At 41.1% G+C, this 19,280-nt stretch overlaps 1 protein-coding gene across 3 annotated transcripts in view; it reads right to left on the bottom strand.

Annotated features, from left to right (window-relative positions):
• Bcas3 (BCAS3 microtubule associated cell migration factor) overlaps positions 1-18,537 on the bottom strand; it is a 518,556-nt gene extending 500,019 nt beyond the window's left edge. For all 3 annotated transcript variants that reach the window (XM_048366643.1, XM_048366642.1, XM_048366644.1), the window contains exons 1-5: positions 18,477-18,537; positions 17,071-17,158; positions 12,800-12,854; positions 4,458-4,533; positions 1,898-2,004 (exon numbers count right to left, since the gene is read on the bottom strand). In XM_048366643.1, coding sequence (XP_048222600.1) covers positions 1,898-2,004; positions 4,458-4,533; positions 12,800-12,854; positions 17,071-17,153 — 321 coding nt within the window. In that variant the 5' untranslated portion in view covers positions 17,154-17,158; positions 18,477-18,537. The remainder of the gene's footprint in view (positions 1-1,897; positions 2,005-4,457; positions 4,534-12,799; positions 12,855-17,070; positions 17,159-18,476) is intronic.
• Positions 18,538-19,280: the final 743 nt, after the last annotated feature.

The raw sequence follows: 19,280 nt of genomic DNA, 5'->3' as shown, positions 1-19,280 counted from the left end.
GAAGACTACCTTTAAGTTATTCAGATACAAATATAAGTTAGCTTTGAAACTATTAAAAGCAATGCCTCTAATTAGAAGAAAAGCAAGTGGGCAGTTAAAGCAACCTGCGTCCTATCAAAGGAATGTGCACAATCCAGCCAACACCTCTAATCACACCCCCTCAACTGTCTGGCTAAAGCAAGAGTCTTCACTGTCTTCAATTGTATCAACAAGCAACATATAGAAAATATAGTCTCTGTTAATACACAAAAGTTATATTCCTAAAATCATTTCTTCTAATCACAATCAAGATATTCTTTTCCTAGGGATTCAATGAAATGTAAGATACAATTTACAATTCTATTGGCTCAAAGGCTCCAAAAGGCTCCAACTACAGAAGAACTACACAACAGAAGTCCTTATACTTAAAGCAGACATTCAGCATTTAGGCCATACCAAACATGGCATATAAATAAAACATGCCAAAATTTCACCAACTTTCTACACTTCACTGAGCTGTGAGCTGGGATGCTCTATGACTTTTTTTCTTTTAGTACATTTTATTTTTTCTCACCTGAAAAAGACACATTGCATGAGATAGCAGACAAACTGCAACCAGTATTAAGCAGTATAAAATGGTCATCAAAATACAAATGCAGCCAGGAACCCAAGGCTCACACCTATAATCCTAGCTATTTAGAAGGCTGAGGTCTAAGGATCACAGTTCAAAGCCAGTCTGGGCAAGAAAGTCCCTAAGAGTCTAATCTCCAATTAACTACCAGAAAAGCAAAAGTGGAGCTGTGGCTCAAAGTGGTTGAGCACTACTGGCCTTGAACAAGAGAGCTCAGGCTAGCACCCAGGCCCTGAGTTCAAGCCCCAAATGCATTTAGCCTTGACTCAGTAATTCCACTGATAGGAATTTATCCTACACATATACAGATATAAAAAAAAATAAATAAATAACCTTGGGCTGGGGATATAGCCTAGTGGCAAGAGTGCCTGCCTCGGATACACGAGGCCCTAGGTTCGATTCCCCAGCACCACATATACAGAAAACGGCCAGAAGTGGCGCTGTGGCTCAAGTGGCAGAGTGCTAGCCTTGAGCGGGAAGAAGCCAGGGACAGTGCTCAGGCCCTGAGTCCAAGGCCCAGGACTGGCCAAAAAAAAAATAAATAAATAACCTTTGGGCTTGAATGTGGCTTAGCAGTAGAGTGCTTGCCCTAGGTTCTATTACTAAGCATTACACAGAAAAAGCCAGAAGTAGCACTGTGGCTCAAGTGGTAGAGTGCTAGCCTTGAGCAAAAGTTAGCCAGGGACAGTGCTCAGACCCTGAGTTCATTATTACAGAGCTGACCAGAGAAAAATCAATAGAATTATCATTCAGCTATAAAACTCAATGATGAAGTGTCTGAACACTGACCTTATGATATACAAACAGCAAAGTTCAAACCAAGGGTGAGAAAAATAGATTAAATACCTGTTATTCTTATAACATATAACAGAAAGGAGCATTTACCACGTTGTGCCTCTAGAATTTTGAACTATATCTACGATTGAAAATATCAATATACTGTTGATAGTTAATTATTTTAAAGACACACCTGTAAGCTTGTTTACCCTTCTTTAAGATGGGAAAAACAATAACAATCCTTCCTTACTTTTCCTGCCAGAAGAAAAAGCAATGTAATGTATTGGAATTTGCCTAGCCAATAATATACTTCTCCATCATTTAGAGTTTCAGGTTTGCACTTACCCCTCATTCCTAGTACCATGTGTTATGCTGCACAAAACAGCAGTATCTTTGAAACTGAGAAAAATGGATGCGTTCTTAGCAAAAGTATAAAAGTAGCTCCACTTTTCACATGAGCTAACCTACTAGGAACTGCTGAACTAGGGGTTGAACCACCTTTATACTTACAGGAATGCTCCAGACCTGCATTCCATCACTGTAGCCAATCATAATCAGCAGTGGGGGTTCATTTCCAGTGCTATGTAGCTCTTGAAATTCCAGATTTCTTGAAGTATCTACATTAGAATTAAAGGCAAAAAAAAATTAAAACATAGTACCAACCAGGCACCAGTGGCTCACGCCTGTAATCCTAGTTACTCAAGAAGCTGAGATCTGAGGATTGCTGTTCAAAGCCAACTCCACCCCCAGGCCAAAAAAAAACAACATCTGTGATACTCTTATCTCCAATTAACCACCAGAAAACCAGAAGTAGCACTGTGGCTCAAGTGATAGAACACTACCTTGAGCTAAAGAGCTCAGGGTCAGTGCCCAGGCCCAGAGTTCCAGCCCCACAAACTGACAAAAAAAAAAAAAAGAGGAAGCTAAGGCAGGAGGATCAATTCGGTCAGCCTGAACAATAACAAGAATACATCTACGAAAAAAAAAAAGGCACTAGTGACTGACACCTTATAGTCCTAACTATTGAAGATGCTGAAATAGAGAATCAGCCCATGCAGGAAGTTCAGTCAACTCCATCTCCAATAACCACCAAAACTGGGTTTGGAAGTGTGACTCAAGTGGTAGACCACCAGCTTAGCAAGCAAGATACTCTAAATTCAAATCTCACCACTGCCAAAAAATAAAGTAGTTTTAATTAAATCAATATTACTCAGCCACCTTAAAAACGAAGGAAATTCTGATACATGCTACAAGGATGGCCCTTGAGAACATAATGCTATGTGAAACAAGCCAGTTCTGACTGAGAGTAATCAAAATGATACACAAAGTAGGATAATGGTTGCCAGGAGCTAGAGGGAGAAGATAATGTGAAACTATTGTTTAAAAACTATAGTTTATTTTGTAAGATGAGAAGTCACAAAAATTAATAATAGTGGTACACATGGAGCATTTTGTTTTATTTTTGTTTTTCAGTTTGGGGTTTTTTTGAGACAAGGTCTATCAATCAGTCTCCTGACAATCCTAAGGACTCAGCCTCCTAAACAGATGAGATTATAAACTTGTGTCCCCTAGCCCAGCCTTTTGTTTTTTGTTTTTTTCTTTTTGACAGTCCTTGCTCAGGGCCTGGGCACTGTCTCTGGCTTCTTTTTGCTCAAGGCTAGCACTCTACCACTTAATCCACAGCGCCACTTTTAGATTTTTCTATATATGTGGTGCTTGAGGAATTGAACCAGGGTTTCATGTATATGAAGCAAGCACTCTACCACTAGGCCATATTGCCAGCCCTAGTTCAGCCTTTTGATGTTTTCAATATCACAGAATTATACACTTAGCCAGACATAGATGCCAAACACCTGTAATCTTAGCTACTCAGAAGGCTGAGATTTGAGGACCTAGTACAGGCAGGAAAGTCTAAGAGATTCTTACCTCCAATTAACCAGCAAAAAAAAAAAAAAAAGACGAAAGTGGAGTTGTGGCTCAAGTGGTAGAGCACTAGCCTTGAGCAAAAATACAGGGACAGCGGCCAGGCTCTGAGTTCAAGCACCAGGACCAATACAAAGGAAAAAATAAAACCTTTAGTTATAAATCTTATGCAACTTGTCAAACTCTAATAACATCTTTCCTAAGAAAAATTAAAGTGTGGGCTGGGAATATGGCCTAGTGGCAAGAGAGCCTGCCTCGTATACATGAAGCCCTGGGTTCAATTCCCCAGTACCACATATATGGAAAACGGCCAGAAGTGGCACTGTGGCTCAAGTGGCAGAGTGCTAGCCTTGAGCAAAAAGAAGCCAGGGACAGTGCTCAGGCCCTGAGTCCAAGGCCCAGGACTGGCAAAAAAAAGAAAAATTTAAGAGAGAGAGAGAGAGAGAGAGAGTTCTGATCCTCTGTGTCTTAGCTTTTTTGCTCAAGGCTAGCATTCTACCATCTGATCCATAGTTCTACTTTCAGTTTTTAGTTGTTAATTACAGGTAAGAGTCTCATAGACTTTCCTGATAAGGCTGCCTTCAGATCACAATCCTCAGATTTCAACCTCCAGAGCAGCTAGCATTACAGGTGTGAGCCACAGGTATCTGGCCCTAAGAAAATTTTAACTTGTTTGAATTTAAAGTTTAAAGCTATACACTGGGGGCTGGTGATATGGCCTAGTGGCAAGAGTGCTTGCCTGGTATACATGAGGCCCTGGGTTCGATTCCCCAGCACCACATACACAGAAAACGGCCAGAAGTGGCACTGTGGCTCAAGTGGCAGAGTGCTAGCCTTGAGCAAAAAGAAGCCAGGGACAGTGCTCAGGCCCTGAGTTCAAGGCCCAGGACTGGCCAAAAATAAATAAATAAATAAAGCTATACACTGTTACACTGACTTTAAGAATTGTCATACAACACAATATTGATTTTGAAGAAATGTCTATAGTGTGGTTATACTGCCTTTTAAATAAAACTACTTTGAAAACTAAAAAAATACTATAAGAGAAAATAATCAGACTAACAATGTAAAGATTCTCTTCCAAAGATGACATCAACTTTCAAACAAATATTTAATTTACATCTTCCAAAAAAAGATAAAACCATACCATTCAAATCTGCATTTTCAAATCTGACCCAGACTATTTTCTCCTTTTCTTCTGTTACAGGTGTTCCACTGTAAGCCTGCATGGTAAACAGAAATGTTTGAATAAAAACCTTTTACAGCTCTAACATTACAATGTGCAAAAAAAAGGGTGATTCAAATAAGGCCAGTTCTACCCATCTCCACCATGTCTCCATCTTGGTAACTGTCACACTGGGAACATTACATTACTACTCCCCAACAATGTCTGTTCAGGACTCTAATAAGTCATTAAAAATAGTTTATATATATGCATACACACACACACACGTATATACTAAGAACTGCAGAGCAGGCACCAGTGACTCAAGCCTATAATCCTAGTTACATGGGAGGCTGAAATCTGAGGTTCATGGTTCAAAGCTAGTCTGTGAGATTCTAATCTCCAATACAATACACAGAAAAAGCCAGATGTGGCACTGTGGCTCAAGTGGTAGAGCGTTAGCCTTGAGCAAAAGAAGCTCAGGGAAAGTGCTCAGTCCCTGAGTACAAGCCCCAGGACTGGCAAAAAAAAAAAAAAAAAAAAAAAAAAAACCACATCCATCCATATGATTTCAACATTTTTGCTTTGGTTTGATTTTTTGAGATTGGGTCTCACTATGTACTCCAGGCTAGCCTCAAACTTGAGATCCTTTTGCTTCAGCCTCACCAATGCTGAAATTCCAGGAGCATTCCATCTTGGGGATTTTGTCTTTTTTTTTTTTCAAACTAAGGAGGGTGGCACCTGAAGATCAGAGGTTTAAAGCAAGTCTAAGCAGGGAAGTCTGGAAGACTCTACCTCCAATTAATCAGCAAAATACTAGAATGGGGTCAAGGCTCAAATGATGGCTCCCATCCAAGCAAGCTAGGCCTGCTCTAGGCCTTGAATACTGGCTAAACAAATAATTTTAAAAATAAACAAATGAAAAAGTGAAGGGCCCAATTATTAACTTGTTCAGTAAAGCATTTTTACTATGGGAATAATCCCTAGCACCAAAAATATAAATAAATGAGATGATTGTAGAACAGTTAATTCTTTCATAGAAAATATTTACTGGAACCAACTGATTATCTTCGATCATCTCATCCTCATCTTCTCATTCAGTCTTATTCTCTTTATAACCTGAAACTTTTACTAAAGAAATATATTTTGGAGTAATTTTAGGTTATTGAACATATACTCCTCACCAATTTCCCCTAGTTATCTGATCTAATCAAATCCTACATCGGTGTATTATTATCAATTAAACTCCAGTTTTCATCTCGAGTTCAGATATTCCTCTATATCCTTTCTCTGTTTCATGATCCAGTCTAGGGTACCACATTGGATTTACAACTTCCCTTCTTCCTGTGTCAGGTACCTGCTGTTCTTGCCTCTTCATTTTTTTTAACACTATGTGTTTTGAACTCTGGGCTCTGCTTTTTATTGCTGAGCCCCATTCTCTAGCCATTGTTTCATACTGGCCATTTTTGAGATAAGGTCTCACTTCCTGCCTGAGTGTGAGCTTGTACCATAATCTACATACTTTAGGCTTTTGTGGTAGCTGAGATGAGAAGCATGTGCGAACAAATCCAATTACTGATTGAGAAGGGGGCATGTATGTATGCCCAGGCTGGCATACTCCCCATCTCATCCCTTCAAGTAAGAAGGATAACAGGTGCAAGTACCAGTGCAACAATCAGTATGCCTAGAAGGGCAGAAACATGTTGAATTTTTTTCAGTGCAAGTAAAATGTTTATTAGTAAAGGAATATTTTCAAAAATTTTCTTATCATCTGCATCAATCAACACTCTCATAATTCCTTTGTAACATCTTCAAGATGTTCTCCTTTGATCTCTGGATGATATGTAGAAAAAAATACCTCCCAGTGTATTGGAACTCTTGAATGTCTTTTTGCTTTATCTCTGAGAGAAAAGTAATGTTTTTATAATAAGCTTTATTATATCTTACAACATGTTCAAGTTTTCTTCTGGCAGACAGTGTTCTTTTTTATTACCATTTTTGAGAAAGTTGAATGAAGCCTGATAGCTACTTCTTGCCTGCTCTCCTGCAGGACTACACAAAGGCATCATATGCCTCTCAGCCCCTCATGATTTCCTTTGTTCATGTTTAGTTTATTCTCAGTGAGGCAAGATTCACCCAAGGCCTACCCACCAGCTGTCTTTAAGGAAAACAATATTTCTACATCAGATTATTTTTCTTCATTCAATACTGATTATAAACACCCCTATCTATTTTGGGGGAAAGGGCCTGGTGCACTTTTACACATGTACTCTACACCACTGACTGATCTACACCCCTAAGCCTCTAGCCTTCTTAATTAAATCCAAAACTTGCATGGATGTAGCTAAGGATGTAGCTCAATTGTACAGATCTTGTGTAGCATGTATAATGCCCTAGGCTTGGTGCCCAGCACAAAAAAATGTTTAAAAACCTTTCATGTCATTACTGACAAGATTTATTTAATTCTCCCTTTATACCTACTGGTTTCCAATATACACTTATTCAAGCACAAATTTATTTTTTGTGCTGCTCTCCGGGTTTAAGCTCAGGGCCTGGATGCTACCCCTTTGCTTTTTGTCTTTTGTTGTTGTTGTTATTGTTGTTGTTGTTTTTGTTGCCAGTCCTGGGGCTTGGGCTCAGGGCCTGAGGCACTGTCCTTGGCTTACTTTTTTCTGCTCAAGACTAGCACTCTACCTCTTGAGCCACAATGCCACTTCCAGCTTTTTCTGTTTGTGTGGTGCTGAGGAATCGAACCCAGGGCTTCATGAATGCTAGGTAAACACTCTACCGCTAAGACATATTCCTAGCCCACCCCTTTGGTTTTTTGCTCAAGTCTGGCATTCTACCACTTGTGCCACAGTTCAACTTCCAGCTTTTTGCTAGTTAACTGCAGATGAGTCTCATGGACTTTCCTAAAGTACAGGCTCGCAATCCTCAGATCTCAGACTCTTGAGTAGCTAAGATTACAGTTATGAACCACCAGTGACTAGTACAAAGTTTTAGAGGTGTTCTTTGTTTGTTTGGTTGGCTTTGTTTGATTTTTGGTCAGTCCTGGTGCTTGAACTCAGGGCCTGGGCACTGTCCCTGAGCTGCTTTTGTTCAAGGCTAGCACTCTACCACTTGAGCCACAGCGCCACTTCTGGCTTTTTCTGTTTATGTGGTACTGAGGCAAGAACTCTACCACTAAGCCACATCCCCAGCCCACAAAACTTTTTTCAATTTTACAAAACATAAGTACAATCATTGTACTCCAGGACCAGCACTTTAAAAAAATTACTAACTGCAGCAAATCATTCTATAAGGACCATGAGATGTCATATGCTTAGCTGTTACTAACATTTGGACTGGCTACAATTTTTTTACACTGCAAATGTGAAAATTTTACACACATGGAAACAAGTTCTAGGTTTTAATATTTTTCTCTAGTGAGTTAAAATAGAATTTTATAAGTCAAATGAGACCAAAGGACACAGCTAAAGGTTCCTCTACCCATCAAAGCTATCAGTTGAACAAAACTAGAATTAATTCAGTGGTGATAACTACAGTACTATCTAGTTCAACAATGCATATCTCTTTAAGAGGGTATTTGCAGACCCAGAGAACAACTTCTAGGTATTATAAATTTGATAATTCCCAGAATAGAACAGTATTTGAATTATAACAGCAGAAAATACGATTTTCTTATTGCTGTCCACCAAGTAGCAAATTTAATGCAGGATTCTGAATCAAATATGGGAGGAAAAGGATAGAAAATACTGGGGGGGGGGGGGCTTTACTGCTGTTGGGTTGTTTCTTTTTGTGCTGGTCAGTCCTGGGACTTGAACTCAGGATCTGGGCACTGTCCCTGTGCTTTTTGCTCAAGGCTGGTACTCTACCAGCTCCCTCCATGACAATCTAATATTAGCCTTCTTTACTTAATGCTTCACACAGATTGCATCCTTTAAACCACAGTAAACATATAATAATTAGCCCCATTTCACAAATCATGACCCTTGTGTTTACAGAAGTGTTCCTTAACTTGCCAAGAACTGGTAACATGTAGAACTGAAACAGAAGGCCAGACTTAGCATCCATGTCTGTACTATTAAATCACTAAGCTTGGAGTTTTTGGAGATGGGGGGGGGGGTGGTTGGTGGTGGTAGTGGTGGTGGCTGTGGGGTTTGAACTCAGGACCTGAGCGTTGTCTCTAAGTTCCTTTGCTCAAGGCTAGCGCTCAACTACTTTGAGCCAGTTCTACTTCCAGTTTTTGTGTATCTTGCAGATAAGAGTCTCAACGGGACTTTCCTGAGGTTGGCTTTGAACCTCGATCCTCAGAACTCAGCCTCCTGAACAGCTAGGATTACAGACATGAACAACCAGCAACCTAGTAGGGTCTTGTTATAATAACAATATATATCTGAGACTAGCATTGAACTTTCGATCCTCCAGCCTCAGCTACCCAGAACACAGCTGGAGACCCTCAACTCAGTTTCAGGGACAGCTTGATAACAATGAGTGCTCAAGAAAACATCACTGCCTGAATTTTCATCTTTACAAGTAACGAGATGACTTGCATAGAAGATAACATAAATTTAACATCCATGCCTACCACTTTACTTCCATAGTTCTTACTGTGATTCAAATTTTCAAAGTATAGACAAGGGATATTAACTTTGGCTTCACAGCTCTGCAGGTTAGCAGCCCTGGGCATAGATTAAAACCCTATTACATCCTTATTATTACATTACATTCATGAGAACTAATCATTTATATTTCAACTATCCTTATTCCACCAGTCTCAACTTTCCACATTCTTTTTCCACTAGCAAACTCTAGAACTATCTGCAAAACTTCTGATCATAGGGATGGGGATATGGCCTAGTGGCAAGAGTGCTTGCCTCGTATACATGAAGCCCTGGGTTCGATTCCCCAGCACCACATATATAGAAAACAGCCAGAAGTGGCGCTGTGGCTCAAGTGGCAGAGTGCTAGCCTTGAGCAAAAAGAGGCCAGGGACAGTGGTCAGGCCCTGAGTCCAAGGCCCAGGACTGGCAAAAAACAAAAACAAAAACAAAAACAAAACTTCTGACCATAATGTTTATCCTTGAACCAACAAAAACTGCTCCCTATACAGGGTTCCTAGTCACACAAAAGATACCTTAAAAAACCTGATTGAGGGGGTTGGGAACATGGCCTAGTGGCAAGAGTGCTTGACTCGTATACATGAGGCCCTGGGTTCAATTCCCCAGCACCACATATATAGAAAACGGCCAGAAGTGGCACTATGGCTCAAGTGGTAGAGTGCTAGCCTTGAGCAAAAAGAAGCCAGGGACAGTGCTCAGGCCCTGAGTCCAAGGCCCAGGACTGGCCAAAAAAAAAAAAAAAGACACATTAAACTAAAAAACTGACGTGTTGAATGAGATCCCCTTTGTACAACTACTTAAAATAATTTAAAAATATAATTAAAAAAAACCTGATTGAGGGGCTGGGAATGTGGCTTACTGGTAGAGAACTTGCTTTGCATGCATGAAGCCCTAAGTTCGATTCCTCAGGACCACATAAACAGAAAAAGCAGAAGTGGCACTATGGCTCAAGTGGTAGAGTGCTAGCCTTGAGCAAAAAGAAACCAGGGACAGTGCCCAAGCCCTGAGTTCAAGCCCAAGGACTGCAAAAAAAAAAAAAAAAACCTAATTGAGGCCAGGCACAGGTGGCTCATGCCTGTAATCCTAACTACTCAGGAGACTGAGATCTGTGGGTTGAGGTCAAAGCCAGAAATGGAAAGTCCATGAGACTCTTATGCCCAATTAATCACAGAGTGGTACTGTGGCTCAAGTGGTAAAGCACTAGCCTCAAGCAAAAGGAGCCTCAGGGACAGTGCCCAGGATCAGAGCTCAAACCCCAGGACCAGCAAAAACTTTTTTTAAAAAATCAAGTTCTCTAGGAGGGCAAAAATAATTATAAAAATTTCTTTCTTGGGGATGGGAATATGGCCTACTGGCAAGAGCGCTTGCCTTGTATACATGAAGCCCTGGGTTGGATTCCTCAGCACCACATCCATAGAAAAGGCCAGAAAGGGCACTGTGGCTCAAGTGGCAGAGTACTAGCCTAGAGCAAAAAGAAGCCAGGGACAGTGCTCAGGCCCCGAGTCCAAGCCCCAGGACTGGCAAAAACAAACAAAACAAAATTTTTCTTGTTTTGTTGTTGTAGTTGTTCCTATTGATAATGTCGTTTGTTTTTGTTTTGTTTTGTTTTGTTTTTTTGTCTTTTTAGAAGTGCAAAAGGAGATGTAGAAAGGAGGAAAGATGAACAAATACTATCATGGTATTCAATACGTAAAACATTAACTATGCAACTTGTAGGCAGGACAGGAGGGAATCCCTGGGAAAAAGCAAAGGAAGAGGTGACACTGTCCAAAAAGAAGTGTACATATTGACTTATGGAACTGTAACCCCTCTGTACAACAAACACCTTAATAATAACAAAATTATATTAATAAAATTTTTGTAAGAATGACTTTTCTGGGGCCGGGAATATGGCCTGATGGTAGAGTGTTTGCCTCATATACATGAAGCCCTGGATTCGATTCCTCAGCACCACGTATATGGAAAAAGCCAGAACTGGTGCTGTGGCTCAAGTGGTAGAGTGCTAACCTTGAGCAAAAAAGAAGCCAGGGACAGTGCTCAGGCCTTGAGTTCTAGCTCCACGACTGGCAAAAAATAAATAAAAAAGAATAACTTTTCCTTGGAACACTAGCTTTTTGGCAGGGCTGAGGACTTAAGAATAAAGTAGATTTTAGTCCCCAATTACTCTCTAAGCCTGACATTTTGTGTAGATACATCATCTTCTGCTGTAGCAGTCCTGACATTTATCACATACAACTGGTTTCCTTCAAGATCAAGACCCAACCTTTCCCTTCATTTAACTAATGCCACTTCTGACATCCTCTGCATCTTTCACTCCTTTACTCTGTTTCCCTTTACCAGCTATTCAGTATAGACTCTATATGTTACGTACTGCTTTGTAGTTACTAATCATCTCTGGTTGTTCCAAGCAATTTGACTTCTTAGTCAAGTGCCTCAAGATATTTCTTTTCCCTTACATACACCACAGACCTTGCTGTCATGCCTACTTTCATTAAAACTTACTGAACAGAATAAAACAATACCAACAACTTGTTACTTTCCCTTATTTGATGAGTACATTCTGTTGGATACAACTAACATTTAGACTTTAGACTTTTCTAGTGTCCTTTCACAACAGAGTAATCACAGTGCAATTGTGGACTCCTTGGCAGTCGAGGAGATGAACATCATCACAAAAAAGAAAGCACAGAAGACTTCCCCTCAGTAGTTCCACTAGTACAGTGCTTCACCAACCCAAACCTACTGTTTCAGTTACCTGAGACCCTTACCAAAGACATAGATACTGGATACCAGGCTCTCTGGGAGAGAAACCTGAAATTATTATTACTTTTAGCTGATCTGACAAGTGATATGTATGTTAAAATTGGGCAGCAGTAGTTGATGCCAGTGAGACTCTTGTCATTTTTATTTTTATTTCTTATGCAATGTATAATCATGCCTTACGCACTTGGATATGTCTATTTGACAAAAAAACAAAACCGCTCAATGTAAAAAAAAGGAAGATTTGTGCCCAAATAATACTTATTATCTAGTTTAAGTACACCGAGGGATATACAGCCCTTTTCACTTCAGACAGGTGTGTGTGTGTGTGTGTGTGTGTGTGTGTGTGTGTGTTGCTAATAAACCCAAGACTTCACCCATGCTTGAAAAGTGTTCCATGTCTGAAGTGTAGATCCTTAATTTGAAAATGAAGCCATTTTGGAAATAGAATCCAACTAGAAAATCTCAAGTTCTAATGCCCACCTAACATTTCATCTTGATTTCTCTTAAGAAAGCAAGTCTTAAAGAATAATACTTAGGCCACTGTCATCACAAAACTGAGGCATGCCAGGCACCAATGGCTCATGCCTGTAATTCTAGTACTCAGCTGAGATCTGAGAATCATAGTTAGAAGTAAGAAACTCTTATCTCTAATTTACTACCAAAAAAACCTGAAAGTGAAGCTATGGCTCAAGTGGTAGAGTGCTAGCCTTGAGCAAAAAGGCTAAGAGACAGTGAAGTCAAGCCTAGTACTGGCATTAAAAAAAACAACTGAGGCACATCTGTTCAATTAATAAGTGTAGTTTCATCTTACCAAGACTAAGGATGCTAATACAGCAAGTGTTTCAGAAGTTACTCATTCTAATGTCAAGTTTGTAAAACAGAACATTTTCAAGCTTCTTTGCTCAAAACTACTATTTCTACAATTACACAGACACTTACCTGCGGTACAACATCTTGTAGAAAAGTCACAACACTTTCCATATAGGACTGCTCTCTGGAAAAGGAAGAAATGGAGAAGACTTGACATAAAAGCTTAAGACAGACCATGAAAAAGCTCTACTTATGAGCCTAATAAACTCATTTATAATAATAAAACAAGAAAAAGGTAAATTTTTACCACTTGATAATTCTTCTCCATCCTCTCATTTCTTTGTAAATGTTGTTAGTTGTAGATAGAGTTTAACATTTCAAAATATCTCTTTTTAAAAGGCATGCTATATGAGATGACAAGAAGACACGTATAAGACAGAACCTTCCTTTTGACTCACAGCAGAAGAATGGCCTGGTTACATCAAGACTAACTCTTGCTGATGACTCAGAGTTTAGTGACCTTCTGTTTACATTGGTTATGAACACAGTCCCCTACCTGTATAGAGCAATACTGTGTACATGTTGCTATAGATGCTGACATTAGAATAAGTTACTAAAAAGTCCTCATAGAGCTGGACACAGTGGTGTACACTTGTAATCATAGGACTCAGGAGGTACAAGACAGAGACAGAGAGACAAGGGAGGGAAGGAAGAAACTGCTGACATAATAAGACTTTTTAAATGAGTAAAAGAAAAGGGGGAAATAACTCTATCAAGCACACTAAATCAAGTTTTAGCTGTAAGCTTTCTTAGGGGAAGGGGGATATGCTAGGATCAAACCCAGGCTTCATACAATGCCATACCAGGTATTCTACAAATGGGCAAAGTACTCATCACTGCACTATATCCCCAGCAGTAAAGGTATTTTAAACAAGTATATGAATGTTAGTAAGTGGAGAAAAACAATTTCTTCCAACTACAAAAACAAGTTCATTTCAGAAAAGATGCAAAATGACACTTGAAGAAAATGCATTATCCTAAATCCTGTAAAAATCACTATGCCTGGGCTGGGGATATAGACCAGTGGTAGAATACTTGAGTAGCGTGCACAAGACCCTGTAGAAAAAAAAAAAAAAAGTAACTTCCAATACACCATGATCTTTGAATGGAGGCTCTACACTTCTTGCCTTCTGATACCTTCTTGAACTTGAACTCAGGGCCTCAAGCTCTTGCTTAGCTTTTTCCCTCATGGTTGGTATTCAATCACTTGAGCCACACTTTCACTGGTGTGGCTTTTTGATGGTTTATTGGAGATCAGAGTGCCTCAGACTTTTCTTCCTAAAACTAGCTATAACCTAGGTTTTCTCATATCAGTATCCAGAATAGCTAGGATTAAAGATATAAGCCACAATACCTGACTTACATCTAGTTTGTTATTATTATTACTATTATTATTATTATTACTTTGAGCAGGGTACATGTATTTTTTTATCTGAAAAAGCAACCTTTTTGCAACAAACTAAACTAAGGAAATAAAAAACTACAATTCTTCTTAAGAACATTTTAAAAGGTATTAAAAATCCAGATGTTGGGCTGCATGTTTATAATCCCACCATCCTGTAATCTCAACACCATGGAAGGCTGAGGTAGGAATATCAAGGGCTAGAGTCTAGCCTAGGCACAGACTCCCTCAAAAAAAAAAAAAGGCAGAGGGCTGGGAATATGGCCTAGTGGCAAGAGTGCTTGCCTCGCATACATGAAGCCCTGGGTTCGATTCCCCAGCACCACATATGTAGAAAAAGCTGTGGCGCTGTGGCTCAAGAGGCAGAGTGCTGGGCTGGGGATATAGCCTAGTGGCAAGAGTGCCTGCCTCGGATACACGAGGCCCTAGGTTCGATTCCCCAGCACCACATATACAGAAAACGGCCAGAAGCGGCGCTGTGGCTCAAGTGGCAGAGTGCTAGCCTTGAGCCAGAAGAAGCCAGGGACAGTGCTCAGGCCCTGAGTTCAAGGCCCAGGACTGGCCAAAAAAAAAAAAAAAAAAAAGAGGCAGAGTGCTAGCCTTGAGCAAAAAGAAGCCAGGGACAGTGCTCAGGCCCTGAGTCCAAGGCCCCGGACTGGCCCCCCCCCCCCAAAAAAAGGCATAGAAAGTTTCACCTCTTTAGCTTGGAGCTGGAGGTTCATGCCTGTAATCCTAGCTATGGCTGAGATATGAAAATCTAGGCTTAAAGTTAGCCCAGGGAAGAAAAATTTAAGAGACTCTTATTGCCAATAATCTAGCAAAAAGCCACAACAGTAGGGGTGTGGCTCAAGAGGTAAAACACTAACATTGAAGGAAAAGCTAGACAACAGCTTGAGGCCCTGAGTTCAAGTCTAGATACTGGCACAAAAAAGAACAAAACTACAGGCCGGGACTATGGCCTAGTGGTAGAGTGCTTGCCTCATATACATAAAGCCCTGGGTTTGATTCCTTAGCACCACATATACAGAAAAAGCCAGAAGTGGCACTGTAGCTCAAGTGGCAAAGTGCTAGTCTTGAGCAAAACAGAAGCCAGGGACAGTGCTCAGGCCCTGAATTCAAGCCCCAGGACTGGCAAAAAAAAAAAAAAAAAAACTACTTTTCCCATGTCTGCTCACTATAGTCTCTTTGCTTAAAATACACCCTGACTCAAAGAGCTCAGATTTTATTCTTACTTTCAAGATACACTCTAAATGTTTATCTTCTTAATGAAAACTTGTTTGACCCCACTACTAAAATACTTCCTCTAAAACCTCTGGCTAGGGGCTGGGGATATGGCCTAGTGGCAAGAGAGCTTGCCTCGTCTACATGAGGCCCTGGGTTCAATTCCCCAGCACCACATATACAGAAAACGGCCAGAAGTGGCGATGTGGCTCAAGTGGCAGAGTGCTAGCCTTGAGCAAAAGGAAGCCAGGGACAGTGCTCAGGCCCTGAGTCCAAGGCCCAGGACTGGCCAAAAAAAAAAACAAACCTCTGGCTATTTTGCTGGCATTTTTTCTTCTTTACTGATTACATTAATTTCATATATGCACTTATTTAAATGCCACATTGTATTATAAACTCCTAGAAAGTATAGATTTCCTTGTCAAAGAATGTCTAAAATATATAAATGACTCTTGTGATGTTTGTAAACATTCATACTGAGATTTACAGTATGAGGTATCTTTACATCACAGAGTAATCATATACACAGGTATGCATGTCACAAAACAACATTAACAAATACATTTTCTGCTTTACTTTGTGTATATGTATATATATACAAAATATATGGCAAAATACATTATATATATATATATATATATAAAATGTGTGTGTTTGTGGTGCTGAAGATGAAACTCAGGACACATATGCGAGGCAAGTGCTCTACTGAGCTATATACTGTCATCCTCTATTTTTTTCAAAACTGACCCTGATCAAATACAGTGATTTAATGATCCAATAATTTGTGAAAACTGGGGCTTTAAAAAAATACTGCTGGGCTGGGGATATAGCCTAGTGGCAAGAGTGCCTGCCTCATATACACGAGGCCCTAGGTTCGATTCCCCAGCACCACATATACAGAAAACGGCCAGAAGCGGCGCTGTGGCTCAAGTGGCAGAGTGCTAGCCTTGAGCGGGAAGAAGCCAGGGACAGTGCTCAGGCTCTGAGTCCAAGGCCCATGACTGGCCAAAAAAAAAAAATATATACTGCTATACAGGACTGGTCACAGCATTAGCCCTGCATTCTATAGATATATTAAATAGATCTATATAACTCTGAAGGTTCCTTTTGTTTGGCTCCAGCAATGAGTTGTATTTGTAAAACCAAAATTTATAATATTTTTATAAAAGTATGCAGCTGTGGGCTAGGAATGTGGCTTAGTGGTAGACTGCTAGCATGCATGAAGCCCTGGGTTCAATTCATCAATAGTACATAAACAGAAAAAGCAGGAAGTGGTGATGTAACTCAAGTGGTAGAGTGCTATTTGAGCAAATGCAGCTCAGGGACAATGTCCAGGCCCTGAGTTCAGGCCCCAGGACTGGTAAAAATAAATACATAAATAAAAATAAAAGTAAGCAACTACTCAAAAGAAAATAAAGAAGAAAAACAAATTTCAAAAAGAAAAGAGAGGGGCTAGGAATACGGCCTAGTGGTAAAGTGCTCTCCTCATATACATGAAGCCCTAGGTTCAATTCCCCCGCACCACATATATAGAAAAAGCCGGAAGTGGCGCTGTGGCTCAAGTAGTAGAGTGCTAGCCTTGAGCAAAAAGAAGCCAGGGCCAGTGCTCAGGCCCTGAGTTCAAGCCCTAGGACTGGCAAAAACCAAAACAAAAAGAAAAGAGAAGAAATGTTAGTTATTGTTATGAATAATGTCTGCTAATCTAAAATGTGCTTACGTGACAGCCTGAGGGCGAACCACAACTCCACCAGTACACCGACTGGGTCTTCTAGGGGAATCAGTAGCCATACCTTCATTCATTAAACCTATTCCCAAAACAAAAAGAGACAGCAAGTTTCATGATTATTCACTAGAGATTCCTTGTCAGAACTGTCTAAAAAGTAGGAAATATTCCCAGAAATTTCTGTTTAATCAGAAAGGCAAAAGGCCGAAAGAGATTTTTTTTATTTCAAAATAAAAGTTTTACATAGAACCAGACCTCAGAACCCTAAAAACAGATAAGACTTTCCAAAGACTGTTCATTCTGTTATAAACACAAAACTAGAAAGATAAAACAAAATAGTGAGATGGAAAGATCACTTAGAAAAACAGAAGTGCTTGGGGGCTTGTTGGGAACACAATCTCAGAACTCCCAAGGATAGACTGGCAGGCCAACATAGGCTTTGTAGCCAGATCCTGACTCAAAAAGAAAAGAATAAAAACGTGCTACTTTAGCAAAGCAAAATTCTGCCAATGTAAATTTCTATTGAGATAATGAAAATACATAAGGTATACAATTTCAAAATAGTATTGCTCCACCTTCCAAATTAACCTGTTGAGAACCTAGGAATAATAAGACTGCATGGCCACATTCAAATCAAACTTTTAACCACTGGCTATGGTAACACAAGTGTGGAAACAAATCTGGAATATACACTTAGCATGATGTAAGGAGCCTCTTACTCTTTCCTATAGAATCACTAACCCTGGTTCTTGAGTGTATAATGAGTCTCTGAATCACAGAGGCGGTTTTAAGAGCATGGAGTCTATTTGGTTCAGGTTAAAAGAGCACTAGTTGACAGCAGTATTAGAAATGTCTTACAGGGCTTAAGAAAGCCCAGAGCTTGGGACTAATTTTTACAGAACCTACCAAAGCATCACTCCCAAGTAAGGTGCATTCTACCCCCTTCTATGAAAACTCTTAAACTGTGGAGCCCCAGCTTCCACAACCAAAACATCCTCTGCCCCAATTATCCGAGCTATCTCTTTCCTCAGGGAGGAGAGGGGAGAGCCCTGCACCTCCAACCACCTCAAGCCTTCTCATTTCCATTCCACCCTTCTTTTCTCACTCGAATCAGCCTCCCAGTCACGGTCCCTTCAGAACCCTGTCACCTGAGGACGAGAGTCGCCAGCCCCTCAGGCCCCGCTCCCCTGGAAGTCTCTCACGGCGCTACCCATTTAACCTCCAGAGCACAGCCACCGCTGCCCCCGGCCGCCCTCTGGCCCCTTGCCCTTCTCCCCTCCCCCCCTCCAGTCTCGACACTGCTTCCCTGTCGAATTCCTGACAGCCAGACCCAGTCCCTCACGCCTTTGGTCCTTCTCCTCCCAACCTCCCCCAAACCAAAGACCCGCCAGCCCTCTCACCGGCCGCTCCGCCGGTAAACGCTGTTCTCCAGCTCCAGGGCTCACTGTTTGGAGTCTCCCCCCCTCCCCCCCTCGTGATTGACGGCTACTACTTCCTACCACGCCTCAGCGGAACTACCCCGCCAACCAATCCCAGGAGCAAACTCGCCACGGCCCGGCACCGCCCTGGGAGGTCATCTGCACCAACCAGCAAGTAGAAAAGAGTGGGACCCGCCTCCTAAATTTGTCCAATCGGAGGGTGCTGAGGGGAAACACAACAGTCTGTGGGTTCGGGTGAAGCCGCTGTGTCAGGTTCGGTTGCGAACACAAACAGGTGGAGAGGAATTATGAGTATGTCGACTGTAGTGACAGACACATTTTAGGGACTTCAAAAAAAGCAGCAGGAGCGGCAACATGCCTCAAACTCGGGCTGACCTCACCCAGGTGTCTCAGACTGGGAGCCCGGTGCTAGAGCTCCAGGTCTGTTTACATCGAATTCTCGCGACAGCCCATTCGAAGCTCAGAGCACGTGGACGTGGCCGCTGTCAATCACTTTTAACTGGCCATTCACCGATCTCGAACCCACTTTCTGCCCCGCCCGTTGCGATTTGTTTACCTTCCGGGAGTCGAGTCTAGTTTGCTAGCCCCGGTGATGTCTGAACAGCCAAGAAGGCGTTGATCTGATTAAGGGGGCGAGGCCGGTAATCCTGACTCTTTCCTTACCTCAGTTTCCATTTTCTTTGTACATATATTTTTCTTTTTCTGCATCCCAGGCTGGTGTAGAAAATTGTGTTCCTCTTCAGCTGGTTGGTAACCGGCTGCGCC

The sequence above is a fragment of the Perognathus longimembris genome, chromosome 17 (assembly GCF_023159225.1).
Source record: "Perognathus longimembris pacificus isolate PPM17 chromosome 17, ASM2315922v1, whole genome shotgun sequence".
NCBI lineage: Eukaryota > Metazoa > Chordata > Mammalia > Rodentia > Heteromyidae > Perognathus > Perognathus longimembris.
The sequence above is the reverse complement of the archived record's forward strand: the minus strand, read 5'-3'. Positions and strand labels throughout refer to the sequence as shown.